The sequence below is a fragment of the Pipistrellus hanaki genome (assembly GCF_964339955.1).
Source record: "Pipistrellus hanaki genome assembly, chromosome: 12".
Classification (NCBI taxonomy): domain Eukaryota; kingdom Metazoa; phylum Chordata; class Mammalia; order Chiroptera; family Vespertilionidae; genus Pipistrellus; species Pipistrellus hanaki.
In genome coordinates, this window is record NC_140514.1 from 24,097,086 (window position 1) to 24,115,518 (window position 18,433).

Consider the following 18,433-nt stretch of genomic DNA (forward strand, 5'->3'; position numbering starts at 1 on the left):
GATTAGTATAGTTTTTTTTATCCAGAAAATAAAGTTTATTCTTCTTCTTTCCATTTTAGTGCTTCAGTACAACCTTGGTCAGAAGAAACTCCGATGCAACCCCTTACAAGAACACATGTTTAAATATCACAGTTGCAAGAAGAAAGGTAGGTAAATATTTATATGGCATGCACAAATATTAACATTACCACAGTTGCAAGAAATCAGGTAAGCAATGTTTTTTATGGTATGCACTGGTATTGACACACACTATGGTTTTATGAGAGGTGATGAATGAAGTCAAATCTGCCTCTTTATGCCAACTCCACCCATGCCCAGAACATTCTGAAGTTCCCTCCTGCAGATAGGACAAAAGGCTTGAGAGAGGACATGTCTGAAACATGAACTGAAGATTCAGAAAGAACTTGGAAATCAATAAGCCCTTACTACTTCCATGGCTGCTGGGTTTAGTATTTTTCTCTGTTACCTTCAAAGCCACCAAGACACATGTTTGAAGGGAAGTGCAGAGGCCACCATTGTGGGATCGAGGGGAGCATTATCTTCACCAGAAATGTAGATATCGCATGCTAGACACAGAAAAACTCATCCTGGGCCTAGAGGACAGAGTAGGGCAGGCTGCTACCTCAAATGGCACCACATAGACAGAAAATGCAATGAACACACACACCTTGGGTGATTTGGGGCACATTGAAACTAATAGAGGAAGACACATATCCCTTATCTCTGGGGGAAGCCATAGGGTCATGAGATTTTCAGAGACTATTCTTCAATTACTCCATATTTTGTGTAAACTATGTGACCACAGCTTAGTTGTCTGCAGGCTTATTAAACTTTTTGCATGGTCATGGTGCCCATTAGGTTTTATTAGAACCCTTGAAAGCATCAGGGTGTTTACTAAAGTACCGGTGTGACTACTATTCTTAAGGTCCTCCAAAGTATGCCATCAATGATCTATTCAAATTTGTCTTCCACTTCTCTCAAAATAAGTGGCAATTCCAATTTTATTTGTGTCCCCCAGTCTCCTCCATATACAATGGAAATTGTGTCCAGCTCCCATGATCTTTTTTTTCTCCTGCCTGACCGAATACTACCAACTCCTCATAATCCAGCTTAAAAGCCCTGTCTTTTATGAATTTTTCTCTAAGACTCTTCATTCTTTCTGTTAATAAATATAAATATATAGTAAGCAGTAAGTATGTTCCAGGTATTGTACTAGCTACTGCAGGTGAAGTAGATAACCAAACACACTTGACATGTATCTACCCTCATGGACCTTGACATATAATGAGGAAAATAATATAAGAATTAAACAGTTCAACTTAAAGCAATAGCTGGAATATGTGTAATGAAGAAAAATGGTAGATACCATGCAGGAGCAGAACAAAGATCTCTGCTTTAGAGTGAGGTGTCGGGAAGACCTTTCTGAGTTTGTGACATTTATTGCTGAGACATGGAAAATGAGTGGAGAGTAGTCAAGTGAAAAGTGCATAGAATAAACTTCTAATGAGAAGGAATAGCATGTGGAATGACCTAGACAGGAAGGAGTTTGCTTTTCAGAAACTAAACAAAAGCCAGCATTGTAAGTTTTATAGGAGAATGAAAAAAAAAACTTTGACGGTAGACGTGAAATGTAACACACAGATCATAGGCTATGCAATGAAATCATACAAACTGAGATCACATTTGACTCCATAAATAATAATTTTATGTGAAATAAAGGTGTCACTAAAAAATTAAAAATGCAAAAAAGGAGAGGAGAAATACTGCTGTCCATATAAAATATACATATCTCTAAGATACAAAGAGTATGCATCAGTCAATAGAAAAAAGAGATAACCCACTAGGAGACTGGAAAAAAATACAACCAATTGGAAAAGAAGACCCAACCTGTTGCAGCCCACAGGTTGAGAACCGCTAGCAGGGTCGCCTAAGACCATCAGAAAACATAGATATTTACATTAGGATTCATAACAGTAGCAAAATTACAGTTATGAAGTAGCAACAAAAATAATTTTATGGTTGGGGGTCCCCACAACATGAGGAACTGTATTAAAGGGTCGCGGCATTAGAAAGGTTGAGAACCACTGGATTAGAGAAAGAGATTTTTGTAAGTTTATAAATTTTCATGGATAGACTGAGGTGAATGTAACCATTAAGAAAGTGTGAAAGAACTTTGGTTTCAAGGTTTTAGAGTAATAAGCAACTGGGCCAGAAACGGGCAGCAACATTGTACATCTCTTTATAGAATATGTTTGCCATAATACTTCCCTATCGCCCTCCTCCTAAATATCTTCAGTGAAAGAAATTAAATTTATATAATTAAATCAGAAATCACCTTTCCTGTGCTTAGGTGAATTGAGATGAATGAGCATCAATGCAAATATCACATCTGCATTTATTTCCCTATCTCTCCAAGTAATATGAGCTTAATTGCAATAGGTCAGTTTTTAATTAAAAAGTTATTAGGGTAACATTTGTTACAATTCTGTAGTTTCAGGTGTACAATTATATATCTTCTGTATATTGCATTGTGTTTACCACCCAAAGTATATTCTCCTCTGTCATCATATATTTGAACACCTTTAACCTCTTTATCTTCTCTCACCTCCCCCTTTTCCTCTAGTAACCACCATACTGTTGCCTGTGTCTATGAGTTTGTTTGTTTGGTTGGTTGGATCTTGCTTTCTGTCTCATTTCCCATGTGGAAGTTATATCATATGGTTCTTGTCCTTTGTCTGACTTATATCAGTTAGCATGATACTCTCAAGATCCATCCAGGGTGCTGTGAATGGCAATATTTCATCTTTTTTTATTTTTTATTTTTTTTATTTAAAGTCAGCCAAGTAAGTAGCCTTCAGTTTGAGTCATTTCAGTGTCTTATTTACATCAACATCACCTGACACAGCACCACAAATTGTTGGGAACTATCTTGGAACTCTTTTCTCAAACTCAGCAGAGTAGCTGCAGTTTCTAAGGTACTTTTTATTCCTGCTGAGCTTGGAGGGATAAATTTGAAAAGGGATCATCAGTCAGGTCAAACTTTCCATAATTGTCAAGCAGGAGAAAAACCATATAGGCAATAATTGAGAAAATCCGTTTCAAAGTTAGGGAGCCTGGAGAGTCTTGTGTGTTTTTAATCCAAATGTATTACATTTTAGAAAATGGGAGGAGAGCTGTGTTTTGAAATGTAGAAGACATCTCCATTACTCATTCCCATGCCACTAAACTCTTCCATAGCAACATAGCTTCTTTTGCTGGAAACTCATTGACTAAAATAGCCAGAAATACATACACCCAGAAATTACTTTTCTTAAGATGCATTTCACATTTTTACATATAGAAAGCTTAACAATCAATCTGTATACAAATCCAGGGGATGAATTCAAAGGAATCCTCAAATCTTAAACCAGGAATTTTGGGGAACCCGATTATAGGAAGACAAAAGTGGCAGCACGATGATTATAGCTAGGTTAATAGGAGAGTGTATGTATGTGTGTGCACACACACATGAATAATGCAGCATTCCTTCCAATTATCTGACAGAAGTAACAATAGTCACCTCCCTCCCCTCTTAAAGTCAGACTTTTGAAGAGCACCAGGAAAGATCTCACAATACCTTGGGGTTAACTTACTTAAATATATTGGATTATCAAAACTTTCTTTCCAACTTCCAAATATTGCAAGGATTTATCTTTAGTGGATATATTTTCACATGATTTAATTGCCAAGTGATACTCAACATGGCTATTATAACTTCTGACTCAGTGTAAGGCTTAAATATATTTTCTTATTTTATTTAGTTAACTGTTACCTTTATGGAATTATTGTTATATGGTAGGCTCTGTGTACTTCATACAAATCATCTAATCTATTCTTCATAACAACACTGTGATACAGGTGTTCTCATTCCTTTATAGGAAAGGGAAATGAGTCTCAGAGAAATTATATTATCTAGGCTTCATAAATGGCACAGTGGAAATTCCAACTTGGGTATGTCTGTCCCAGTTTTAAACATTCAGTGCATCTGCATTTATGACTGCAGAATGATTTGTTAATATTCCCAATTTTATCCTTTCCTGTAGAATTGAGCACTTTAGGCCTCTTTTCCAGACATCCTTCCAGTTGTACCCCTTCCAGCCACATGCCACTATACCTCCTGCCATCTGTCTGCCCTTTCTTTCCAGTAACAGAAGTTTGCATTCCCACAGAATCTTAGGAAAGCCAGGGGCAGGAAGCATATCGGACATTAGGTTCTATTCTAGACACTGCAGCTAACTTGCCGAGTTGACCCATAGCAACTCATTATCCTCTGCTATTATGTTTTCATCAGAAACATAAGGGCCATACATTATTTACCTCCCAGGGTCTTTGTGAGGATCAGACCAGGTAGGACAATCAATGTGAAAGTGCTATGGAAAAGCAGTGATGGCCCAATTATTTTCCCTGTGTCTGCCACACAAAAGGTATTGAATCACCAGCTGTTCCAACAAGTAGACAATTCTGCAATATGCACTGCACGCCATGGCTCTGTTCGTTCTGACAGGGCCATGAAGGACATTATCCCCACAGGGGTCACTGTATTCAGGGACTTTCCTCTCATGCACGGAGCAGGCCCTGTGAATTCAGGAGGCCAACGGCCATTAATTATCATGCTGTGTGTGGAGCTTGTTTCTGTTTATCTGCGAAACATTCTAACTTTACAGATTGGTGCTCTCTGGTACCTATGAACGGGGTGAATTGTTCTTCTTCCTCTTTCAAAATTTTATGATGATTTTTTAGGGTTTTAGGTCTCATGAAATCAATCACCTGAGACCACTCTTTGGGAATAATTGAAAGCAAGGCTTATTATCTTGGACAGAATAACTCTTGTTTAGGTTTTAGGGTCTATTTCTAAAATAGTTAGGTCAGTTCTCTTTTTCTTCGCCTTTTACCTGCTCTGGACTTGCGTGGTGTACCCTGGATGAAATTGCAAGGGTCCAGGTCATTTTGGGAAGGAGGGAGTGCACAGTTTTGCTGATTGTAAAACTGGGTCTACTCACTTCAGGTGATCGTTTTTATATTCCTGTCAGGAAGCTATTGCTGTCTCAATTTTCTTTTGTTGGAGAAAGATCACATTCTTTCTGGTGAAAGTGCAATAGCTGAGGGTGAAAGATGAGACAGCTTCCCCACTGAGCCCATTAGAAGGAATCGTGTTAAGCCTAGAATTGGGAAATATGGAAGGCAAGCCATCCATCATGGGGGAAGGGTGTGTGGTAGGTAAGCCCGGTTAAGCCAAGCTGTCCAACGTGTTCCTGAATGTTGGAGGAGGTAGGGCAAGCAGATTCTAAGAGCAGGCAGGAAAGCTAATTATCCCTTTTTCAAAAGCTCTGTGTGGCAGAGACCTGCATCTTTTTCCTCCAGAAATAAGAATAGCAGATGATATGTACCCTCTTCCCATCCTAGCAACCTAAATCTATCTAGCGGAAACTAACTCTTGTCTTGCTAGTTTCCTAGTGGCTACTGAGAAAGGTTGTCTTCTGATAGAATTCAGAAATACTTTTTAAAACTTAGATGTATCTAAGGGCCAAATACTAACATTATCCTTTCTTGCCTGAGATGCCTGTTTATTTCACTTTATGATATGGCTTACTCAGTTGCCTGGTACTGCCATTAAGAGAAAATTTATATTATTAAGTTTCCGTGTGGCCGACTCAAAGCTAAGTATTATACATGCATTCTCTTTTAATCACCACAACAATGAGTATTTAACATTATTGATGTCATTTATAAATGCAAAAAAATAAAATAGAGGTCTACTGCTTGGTTTCCAATTACACAGCAACTGGATGAACTGGGATGTGAACTTTGACTTCTAAGGTTTGCTTAAATGAAGTGTAACATTTATGTGCTTGTAGATGTGGCAATGGTGGTACTTCTCTTTTTATTAATTTTAAAAGTTTTATTGATGGTCTTGGCTATGTTGTCAGCTTTAATATATCCTCTTTTAACCTGGCAACTTTATAACGTATTCCTTTTTATTTACTTTTCACTTAGTATTGACATATAATATTGTACTAATTTCAGGTGTACAACCTAGCGATTAGACATTTATATGCATTATGAAGTGATTACTCCTATAAGTCCAGCGCTTATTTGGCACTATATGTGGTTACTGCAATATTATTGACTAGATTCCCTATGCTGTGCTTGACATTCCAGTGAGTGTTGTTATAACTGGCAATCTGTACTTCTTAATCCCTTTACATTTTTTCCTCCATCCCATCAATAATTCTCCCATCTGACAACCATCCATTTACTTTCTGTATCTGAGTTTATTTGTTCATTAATTTGTTTTTTTAGACTTCATGTGTAAGTGAAATTATATGGCATTTGTCCTTATAGGTTTGATTAATTTCTGCATAATACCTTCCATGTTGCCACAAATGGCAATATTTCATTCTTTTTTATGCTGGGTAACATTCCACTGTATGTATATACTACTACTTCTTTATTCATCTGTTGATGAACATCGAGGTTGCTTCTGTATGTTGACTATTGTAAATAATGCAATGAACATAGGGGTGCATGTGTATCTTTCTAAACTAGTGTTTTGAATTTCTTCAGATAAATATGCAGAAATGAAATAGCTGGATCATATGGTACTTCTAATTTTTTTTTTTTTAGGAGCCTCTATACTATATTCCATGGTGGCTGAACCAATTCACAGTCTTACCAACAGTGCATGAATGTTCCCTTTTCTCATCAACACTTGTTGTATACTGATAACTACCTGACTTGTGAGATCTCATTGTGGTTTTAATTTGCATTTCCCAAATCCTTGTTTCTGTGGGAGAGTTGGAGCCTACCTTAAGGTAGCTTTGCTCTAAGTTGTAGAAGTACTTCCAGTCATGAAGATAATATGTTTACTTTTACTTTGGGTGAAGCTGATTACCAAAGATAGTCTCAGAACCCTCCAATACAACTCTTTAAGTTCTCTAATCATTTTTTTTTTTGAGCTTGAGTTCTGGCCTCTTAACTTCATTCCATTAACTTCATTCTTTTGACATTAGTGTTCTCAGAAAAACAGGGGGGGAGTGAGTGAAAGCGATGTCTAAAATGAGCTTTTTTTATTTTAACCATACAGTGCTCATTTTTGTTTGCTTTCTACATAATTAAATTTATATTGAAAAAAGAAAAAAAAAACACACCAATTTCTCCATCAGCATGTCAGACACTGAAATCCAACAATCCCATCAGTTCCCCTACTCCAGGTCCTGCACCTGTACCATTAGCTAAGTCCTTGGCACTGACTCTGGCCTAGTGCTAAGGAGATGCTCTAGATGTTTCAAAAAAATGAAGCACTCATCACTGTTGTTTTTCTTAATACAGCTCAAAATTCACCATTTTAACAGCAATATGTTGGCTATTAGGGGCTAATTAAACTTGTATTTGAATAATCACATAATAAATACCTCAATTTTAAATGTTGCACAAAATTAGCCCCTAATCAGGCTCTAAAAATATGATCTAATAAGTGAAATATTCCTTAAATGATTGTGATTACTTATTTAATGAAAAGATGCACCTCATTTAATATACATATTTTCACTGCTAATGTGGTTAATGGGTTCGGTTCAATAGAAATCCTTTGATCTTTTCTCAAAATAGCACACTGTAAAAGTGCATGGTAATTGCAGCAAATTTAGCCTAATGAATAGTAATACATGCAAAGGATTTTTAAAATTTAAGTGAACATTTAAAAAATAATCTTACTTTTGTGATATGCCTGAATTTTCTAACAAACTTCTGAAATATGAAAAATAATGAAGTAGAATGTTCATCAAGTACTAAGAGCAATAACAAACAGAATCAATCTTCACTAAATGCTAGTTGTTATTTTGGCCTATGATTACTCATTTAACTTGGACCCAGATCATTGTGAACAAGTGATGAGTAATCTAGTTATCCTTTGAGGGTCTATACCAGTAGCTCATCCCTACTGGTTCAACTAATGCTTAAAATATTGTCACAAAAACTATAATCCTTTTTTTCTGCTATAACTACCCAGCTTTAGAATTATTATTCAATAGAGCTTTCTTTTTTTTTTTTTGACAAAGATTTAATTGATATGGAGGTGGCACAATAATTCTATTAGCTACCCACTCTCCCTCCCCCCAGCATTCCCATACATACACAAAATGTATGGACATGATATGCTCAGCATTATAAATAAAAGGGGAAGTTATTTTTTCTGAGTGGGGTTCCCAGGAAAACGGAAGCTGGTCCTGTTCTCTTTGTAATCTAGACAAAGTAGAGTTGTTCAAGCAGGAAGATCTCATTAAAAAGGGGGGAGAGGGGAGAGTCATAATCTTGAATATCAACTTAAAATCACCTTTCCAAATTTCTTGAGTTTTCAGAAAAGGGTCTTCTTAGAAAAGGATTTCAGAACTGACATACTGACATTATTAAGGGTCAACTTGAAACTTAACTGGTTTGCAGTGTTGTCATTTTGTCAATTTACTAAGTAAATCTAAAACATAAGATTTCAAAGCTTTAAAAAAAAAGCATATTCATGTGGAAAAAATGTCTTGGAAAATATGTATATAATACAAATCATAATGTCAGCCAACAGTCATATAGTATTTATTATAAGCAAGGCACTGTTCTACAACATGCTTTTCCATATATTAATTCATTTAATCTAATAACCATATCTATACGCAGAGGGAAAAGCTACCTACTTGTCATGCAGCTGAAAGTAGGCATTTTGGGAAATGTGATCTAGTTCCCAACGGCTGCTTCAGATTTCTACCTCTCAGCTGAAGTGAGGATTCAGTTAGACTTCTGAATTGCATAGTCACTCTGCCATTAAACACTGTTTACACCCACACGAAGGTATCTTCCAATGCTAACCACGCAGGGCAATATGGCTGTAACCAAGGATAACTGAGTTCCAATGTTCCCACACAGGGGGTTGTCCCTGATCTAGTTTCAACATGTACAGTTCCCATCAGGAGGCCAGAGTGGCTCATCATTTGCCCACCGATTTTCAGTCAGAAAAGTAATAGCACTGTGTAAAAGGGGAAATGTAGGTTGAATATTCTTTCTATATTGCTAAGCTGAGAAAAAGAATCACCATTTATGCTACACTTTATGCCAGGCATTGCAGCAGGTGCCTTAAACATTAGTTTGAATTTCTGCAATAACCTGAAAAATAGGTGCTATTTTAATGTGAAAGATGAAGAACGTGGTGATCATCAATATTAACTGAAAATGCATTCAGGGTAGGATGAAAGATGTCTGTTTGTAGAATTTGAAATTGGATAAGGACTTATTTTTGCTCCCAGAGCTTAACAGAGCAGTGGGTGCACAGGAGGACTCAATACTACTTGATCAATGGTGAAACTGGTAATCTACCACTTATACAACTTCCCTCCTCATTAAGAGTTCTGAAGGGAACCACATGGTAATTCAACTTGATCAAACACTTGCTAGAAGGCATATTTACTCGCATTCAAGAATATGCCAGATTTTTCCTGTTTCATTAATAGCTGTAGAAAGGCGCTTAAGTAATGAACATAGCACATTTTCAGAGAAGATATTTGAAGGGGCTGTGGATCAGGGAGATCAGAGAACTCTAATATGTAAATATTCAGGGAGTGCAAAAGACATTAGTGTGCAACCCACCTGTAGAAGTTATCCTGCACAACTTTACAAAAATATCAGCTTCCTTTTGCTTGAGCAGGAGCAAAAGTGCACAGCAGATATAATTCATTTCTGAATAACCCAATATGTAATTTTTCTAAAAAGTCAGTTTTCTAAAACATGATCTGATGATAATCTGAAATGATTTCTAGCTTTATCAAATATTATCCAAAATCTAATATCAACAAGTACAGTTTTTGCACATGTTTTGTATTCAGATAAAATGAAAGCAAGAAAAAGATATTTAAGAAAACCAGTACATTAAGAAAGAAAGGCTTGCAGGAAGGACATTCTATAATAGAACAACATTCATATTTGCAGAGCATTAAAGAAAAATACTTGGGAAATAGAAAAACATATAAACTAAGAATCTCATAGGAAGATGTCATGGAAAGAGAGCCAATTCTACCAAAAGAGCAAAGTACACGAATTATTAAAGTTGGACATACAAAGTCATCAGGAATTGGACAGAACAAGTCAATGTAGAAAAGAGATCTCACAAAATGTAATATAGAAAGAAAAAGCACTCATGGAATATACTATTGAGACACTTTCAAGAAAAGGTAAGATCACAAGAAAAGTCCAAGGCAAATGATTCCATTGAAGCCACAAAATATGGAGTTGAAGCCTTAAGAGGAGCTGATGAATTGAAAACGGGAGAGTATGGGGAGAAAAAAAATGCCGAGGATGAGAACTTAAACTAAGCTTGGTACAAGAGTCTTGAAGTAGGTGTCATCAGATAGAGGCAGTAGCTCTTGGTTTTGGAAACCTGACAAGAGCCTTTGGTGCAGTAGAACAAAATTTACACAACAGATCCATGCATGGAGCAAGGCAAACAGGGTTTCTGCTTCATGGAACTTCCCTACTTGTGGAGGAACGCAAGCTATGCATTCATGAACAGATAAAGAAGATTCTTTCACACAGTGTGAAGGGTGATAAAGAAAACAAGGGCAGAAAGATTATCTGGAGTATGGTTATTAGCAAACTGCTGCCCACTTTCCGTTGTGCTCTACTGTTGAACACAACTGACAAAACTCACGTGAATAAAAAGGACAGGAGGATGACAATAGCATAATATCTCTCTTCTCTACTCCCTCCCTCCCCCGAAACCCTCAATCCTGGAGAAAGAGACATAAACGTGTCTATAAGGAATGATGAATATGACCCATAAACAAAAGCTAGATTTTGATCATTTACCTGGGCTTAAGAAGAAGAAAAAAAAATGTGACAATTTTAAAAGCAATTAGAGTTCTCACAATAAAGTTCATTAGGACTCCATACAAGAAGTCGATAGACCAGACAGAGGAAGCAAATTCAGCAAGTAGTATAATTAATAGGAACTTGAACTGTTTTCAGTGCTTTATGAACACGAACATGCTGAGGAAAAAAAAAAAGGACTACTCTCTAGAAAATGTGAATCAGGGAAACAGATATGAGCACAACCCAACACCTGATTTTGTTTGATGAATAATTTATTCTGGAAGATCTCAGAGAAGATCAGATACAAAGAGAATGTTCTGGGCAGAGGATTAAGGAGATAATAATTGGGGAAAGAAGAAATCTGAGGGAGGAAGAGAAAAAATATGGGACTGATATATTTAAAAAGAAACTTCTTTTATCTGATAGATAGAAATAGAGAATACAAATGAAAACAAAGTCAGGATCTTGGCAAAAGGCCCCGGAAGGCATCATAAAAGGGACTCTGTCCAGATAACCAAAGCAGGATGGTTATAAAGAGCTATAAACTGGAGGAATGGAATGGATGATCATCAGAATTCTAATATAGGAAAGAAGATTCTACAGGCTGAGAATTTTGATGGTGGGGTGCAGGGAGAGGAGGGAGGACAAGAACACACAAGTCTGGCTTTCCCAAGCCTTCTGCTCCTCACTGGCAGTCAGTAGCTTTTCTAAGAGGTTAGAGTACAAAGCTAAAATCAGTGGGAGATAGTGATATTCAAAAAGAAAGGCAAGGCACGCATCCTGAACCACCTTCTAAAAAATTCAAATATCAGAATGAGTAGTTTTACTTCAAAACGATATTCTTCACAGCGATGCAATTGAGTTATTGTATTGTGACGTGAAGTTTTTCTGGGGTTCTGTCTAGGTGACATAGATCGTGAGTTAGCTCAGATCTGCCTCACTCCTTTTGATAACCTAAACAAGAAAAGGACTGGATTTTAAGAAACACTGGAAATGCCCCTAGTAGTTGTTGTTATGAATATCTGGGGGCGGGGGGGGGGGGGAAATCCAGGCTGGGACTAATTGTCTGGGCCCACAGCTAACAAAAAGGAGAGGAAAGGGTACACGGCTGGATGGAAACAGGGTTTGTGTTGGTCAGCCACGCCTATCACAAAGGAGGAGGAGAAATTATGCATCAGCTTGAGTTAAAATGCATCAGCTTACATTTTAGGGTGACGTGGTAAGACTCAAATGGTCTATTACATACAGCAAAGGCTGCACCTGCTGTTTGTTTGACCACTGCCATAACAGTCTCACTTTTGAAATTCAGAAATATATCACTTAAGATAATTCTACTTTTTGTCAGTAGAAAAGTCAAATAATTTCCACAATGCACTGCAATTTTATAGCTGACAATTTTGCTATAGGTGACCAAAGGAAAGCCCATGCTAACGTTACTCAACGAAAATTAGGTTGTGAGTTAAAGGAATGTGAACAGTAAAGGAGCGGCCTTGTGTGCATTCCCACTGCTCTTTCTGAAATACACAATCTTGGTGGGTTTTGTTTTTAATTCTTTTTCTTTTTTTTTCAAATTTCTTTATTGATTAAGGTATTACATATGTGTCCTCTTCCCCCTATTAATCTCCCACTCATGCCCTCACCCCCTGGTGTCTGTGTCCATTGGTTAGGCTTATGTGCATGCATACAAGTCCTTTGGTTGATCTCTTCCCCTTCCCTTCCCTACCTTCCCTCTGAGGTTTGACAGTCTGATCAATGCTTCTCTGTCTCTTAATTCTTTTTCAATTAACATGTAAAAGCAATAACCCTTCTCTCTCAGCAAAGCATTCTGTAATAGGATGGATGTTTAGATTCAAATGCAAGGTTTTTCTGAGAACTATAGCATGCAACAAAGATTTAGAGTAAGCAAAGAAAGTAAGAAAAAAAGTCGACTAACCTAACCCACCTGAGCTCGGCTCACAGGGGTCAATGTCCTCGTCATCGCTGGGACACTCTGCTGAGGCCACAAGGATGTCATCTGTGGTCTGTAAAGAAAAGCACATGCAGTCGATTAATTTAAAGGATCCCAACAGAGCTCCTCATCTTGGTCTCATTGACAAGTGAAATACGTATGTGTTTACCTGATACACTGAGAAACCAAATTCAGTACTTATTTCCCTTCCCAAAGACACAGAGCTTACTTTTTTTTTTTCCCAACCTACTGTAGATCTCTCATGGACTTGTGAAAACTTGTGTATTTGTGAAAACACAGAACTTATTTTACAGGAAAACATGGAAATGTTGGGAGCCAAGTCTAGACACCCACCCATTCAGCAGCGTGAGAAGCTGCACACAGTAGCGTACAGGTTTAAAACAGCCTGACAGAAACGGATGATTTGGGATTTATGACAGCCCTGGAGTGCCACAATGTATGTGTCAGTAGGTTTTATGCTATACTTGTAGTTGGCTTCCTAAAAGCAGAATAGCTATAACCTTTTTTATTCATGACCAGGTAGAGTCTGATGAATCTTTGAGCTAGAGCTTGTCCTTACTAGGAAACAGAATGTATTTCACTGATGTGAAAAAGGAAGCAAGTATAATCTACTTAAGGTATTTGAAAAATATGTGTCTAGCTTTTATACTGAATGTTTGTTTTTGTTAAAATTTGGTAGCATACATCACGTCCACATTGTTCTTTTATCATAAAGGTGTCATGATAAGTGAAAAGTAGTTATTTGGGTGAGGGGGTGGTATTTTACAGTAAATAGAAAAGAGTTGTCAGTTTTCTTTGTATCATTCTAGTTGCTTCATTGCACTTACAGCAAAAATAGACAACAATCACTATAATAAAAAGCAGAGTGTGTAAATCCTAGCACTTAGTCACATAATCAACTCATTTACAAGCACTAAAGGTTGTTCTTTACTGCCACTTACAAACAGCAGTAAACTCAGCATAGTTATTGCGTGGAGATGGTGAGGTTTGCATTAGATCTGGCTAATGGTAGCATAGAGAGAATGCAAGGTACAAGAAGGAAAATATCTCATTACATCGGCTAAGGATTAAGGAGATAATAATTGTTTAGACAATACTCAGAACAGTAACATTAATGAAATCCTTATTTAAAAGTGGAATTAACCTAGGTTGTAGCCATATATAGTGAAGCATGTTAACTGGACTTATTGTGATCATTTTGCTATTTATATAAATAGTGAATCATTACGTTGTACACCTGAAACTAATGTTATATCAGCTATACCTTAGTAAAAATTAAAAAGTAATAATATAGATCTAACCACTTTTTAAAAAGCAAAAATATAATATGACTTGCTTTCATTGAAGCAGTAACTAATACAGTTCAAGATTAAAGCATAAATAAATGTCAAGAAAATTGTGCCATTTTGAAAAAATGGAGATAAGGGATGATGCACTTTTGTGACAAAATATTTGGCTTAAAAATATCTTCAGTGCAGGAGCTTAAAGAATAAAGAATTTGTTCAGATGCTAATTCTTCTTTCATATAACTTTAATTAAATGGAAACATTTAAATAGCATCATGAGATGGCTTCATATTATTCTGCTCTTAATTCTTCTGAGACAATTAGGAGACTGGATTATTTCATTTTGCTGCTGTTATTTTAAAAGACGAAGTTCAAAATATCAGTTTTCCTCGAATTGTAACGGTTCATGTTAGTGATAACTACCAGCAATTGGTGTGACAATTACATGGGTATCTTTCATTCAAATGAGCTTTAAAGGCAAAAAAAAAAAAAAAAAAAAAATCCTCCTTTGGCACAAGCACATCCTTCAGGCTAATATCCAAACTGGCTTGATAACAAGTTATTGGATTGAGGTCTTGCAGGCCAATTGTTCCAATTTGTCCCAGAGCAGATCCCTCGCTTTTTATAGAGCTAACTTCAAATACAGAGATACTTTTTCTCAGTCACAGTGCATACTCTTTAAAATTAATTTCAGGGTTACAAGAGTATTTCTCATGTTCCTTGAGGAATGCTAACTACATCGATGCAATCAGTGTAGGGCTGCTGCTGTTGTTCTTGATAGGAGGATGTGAGTCAATTCTCTAATCTGCTTCTCACCCCAGCAGTGATGCTGCCCCTTTCCCCTCCACCACCTGTGGGCCATTTGGCAATGTCTGGAGACACTACAAATGGACACAACTGGGCTGGGAGGTGGGGTGAAGGGTGTCAGCTCTTATTGGCATCTAAGAGGTAGAAACCAGGAGTGCTGCTGAATGTCCTAAAAGGCACATGACAGTCCCCCCAAAATGCCAATGGTGCAGAAGCTGAGAAACTCTGATTTAAAAGTTTAAAAACTATTCTGCCTCTTGATTTCTCACCTGAAAAATGGGACAACATAATAGTTCCTATTGTTGTAAGAATTAAATTAGTACACAAAAAGACCTAGAATAGGACTACGTTATAAATGCTCATAAAAGTTGCAATATTATCAATATTGTTATTATTTTACAAATGTAGGACCAATTGAACTTTTGTGCTATATTTATAAATAATACAATTTTAGATGTTAAACTGGAAGTTGCATGTGTGAATTATCCATGTAAGATCTCATGTTAATATGTAATCAAAATATAAGGGCTATATTAGTACTTTGTTGAGCTAAGCTTCCCTCTTTTACTGCCCCGGTTCAAATTCTGAATTGGAAATCAAACATCAAGCATGCATGATAAAGGCTGCTTCTCAAAAGACATTCATGGACTGAAAATGTGTGACTCCATGGATAGTGTTTGGTGCAGATTAAATCACTTAGCCACACAAGTTAAATTCTGTTTTAAAAGTTGACCTATTTTCTACATTCAACAGCCTTTGGGACAATTCCATAGCAAACAGAAAGGGGTTAGAATGTTCTCAGTGTTATCTTTCACAAAATATAGTGCCTAAAATAACAAAACATGTCATCCATTAAATAGTACCTTCTATAGACATTTCGAGTAGAAAACAAGCTATGCAAATATGAAATTATTTTAAAACTATAGATTTTAATGTACTTTTCCTTGTATAATGAATATACTTTGTTTCTTCACATTTTCCTTCAAAAATTAAAACCCAGCACTGCCTTTTAAAAAAAAGTAACAGTATTGTGAATAAAAGTTCTCAGTAGAGACAGTGTAACAATCATCACTGTATGAAAAAATGAAGTGGCTCAAATGTAGGGAAAAAATTAAATTTTATTTTGGAGGCTGAATTAACAATTTTCTAGCCAAAGCTGTGTAAGTTAAATTTAATTCATTGTGTTTAGAACTGTCCCTCTATAACATGCTGTTGAGAAAGTGGTAGAAAGAAACCAAATATATCACATCAATCAGTCCTATTCTTTAGTATTCTCTTTGCTGATGCCTATAACCTTTTTCAGAGAAGAGACTACCTGCTGAAAGAGACAAAATAGTGATCAAGCAAAAACATTAGCTTTGCATAACTATCCATTTAACCATGCAGAGGCCAAAGAGCCATGCTGATCTTCCCTAATCCAGAGTGGTCTGAGCATGCTCAATGGATTCCCTGATGACTGATACATTCCTATGAGCACACCTAACCATCTCTCCTAGGACAAATCTGCTTTGTGAGGAAAAGAGCAACTCCAACTGTGGAAAGGATGCCCACAAAGAAATCCTTGATTTACTCTGAAACTTCTATTGAAGGGGTTTCTAAACAGAAATAGTCTATTTCTCTTTTTTCTCCAAAAAAGAGAAAAATATTTTTTGATGCTTACTTAGATATTAGTTAGCCTAATCATTCACTGCTGTGAATGACATTTACACTGAATTGATTGAGAAAACTGATGGGTGGAGTATGATGCTAGCTGAAATGTGATGTTTGGCTAATTGATGGACACTTGTTCTTGATAATACTTTTGTTTATATCATACTGCTCTGGAAAAGGGAGAGAGCATTATGTCTGCCTTACAGGACTGAATCTGATAGTCTTTCCATAAACAATTTATTGCCAGGTGTGTTTCCATGAAAAAAAAAAGTCAGGATTCAGAATTAGTGTTACAACATCTCCAAGGTAGGTCTGACCCACTACATAGATGATCTATGAGGCAAGACATTTCTAGGAGGTGTGGAAAGTCATAATTTTGATCTAGAGCAGTGGTTCTCAACCTTCCTAATGCTGATACCCTTTAATACAGTTCCTCATGTTGTGGTGACCCCCAATCATAAAATTATTTTTGTTGCTGTTTCATAACTGTAATTTTGCTACTGTTATGAATCGTAATGTAAATATCTGTGTTTTCCGATGGTCTTAGGTGACCCACAGGTTGAGAACTGCTGCTGTAGAGCCTAAAACCATTGGAAAACACAGATATTTACATTACGATTCCTAACAGTAGCAAAAAATATGAAGTAACAACAAAAATAATTTTATGGTTTGGGGTCACCACAACATGAGGAACTGTATTAAAGGGTTGCGGCATTAGGAAAGTTGAGAACCACTGATCTAGAGGAAAAACTGCACCCCCTCAAAAAACGAAATTATAATACATATTTACAAGTTCAAGTTCCAAACAGTGGATCAATTTTATCAAATCAATAAAGAAACTTATCAAATTGGTAATTTTAGTTAATCAACAATGCTATTAAAAGAGCAAAGGATTTTAGAGAGCACATAGACCCTGTGGTAGTTTCCATTGTCTCATTCAAACTTTTGGTTCTTATTTTTTAATTGGTTATTTGTTGTTGTTTTTTTCTGAGAAGTAGATGCCATATAAAGCTGTCAATCACATGGCTCCATAATCTAATTAAAATTAAAATAATAAACTGAGATCCAATTTGTGAAGGATGAAATTTAGCTCTAGTACATGAATAACAAAGAAAATGAGGACCAATTAATCACCATCAAATATGAAATAGTTCATCTATGCACAGCATTTTCTGATGGGCAAAAATGTGGTCATTACCTAGCAAGGTACAAATTATGGTTCTTACCAGCAAATAACTTATTGTGCCCACTCTATTCTAAAACATAGGAACAAACCACTCATTAATACAAATAACAATCAATTCCATTCAAATAGCATATTTTGTCTTGAAATAGAACAGTGCTCCCATATCTATCACTTAGTTAAATATTCGCAAATAATGTGCTTGTTCAGAACACAGGTGGAGGAGCTATTATCCTGAGTGATATAGCTAAGTACCTGCTCAAAAAATAAACCCTTTTGTACATTCATTTACTCCATTCAAATGTTTGAACATTGACATTCATGAATATTTAGGGAAAAGCTTAAATATCCCTGAAAACAGCCAGCTTTCACATTTCTTTAATGTGTGTTTTTTCCCCAGCTGATGCCTTAGGTTATTACAAAAAGTGACCATAAATCAGCTGTCTGCTTGAGGAAAAGACAGGCTTGAAAGCCATTCAATTTTCTTCAAGATTTCCTTGGCTGCTTAAAATGTATGTAATGGTTCCAGAATAGTGAAAATGGGTTGGATAGAAAAACTCCACCATGGTAAAGAGATCACAATATCTATTCATTCTAACATGCATTCTGATACCAATTTGAATACTGGTCATCCTAACAGGCAAAACCCAAAGG

General features: G+C 36.4%; 1 protein-coding gene across 40 annotated transcripts in view; it reads right to left on the reverse strand.

Moving 5' to 3' along the window:
- NRXN1 (neurexin 1) overlaps nt 1-18,433 on the reverse strand; it is a 964,391-nt gene that overhangs the window by 9,866 nt on the left and 936,092 nt on the right. For 24 of the 40 annotated variants that reach the window (XM_084900751.1, XM_084900740.1, XM_084900737.1 and 21 more), the window contains one exon: nt 12,818-12,905. In XM_084900751.1, coding sequence (XP_084756877.1) covers nt 12,818-12,905 — 88 coding nt within the window. The remainder of the gene's footprint in view (nt 1-12,817; nt 12,906-18,433) is intronic. The other 16 variants (XM_084900752.1, XM_084900742.1, XM_084900739.1 and 13 more) reach the window with 1 other exon arrangement.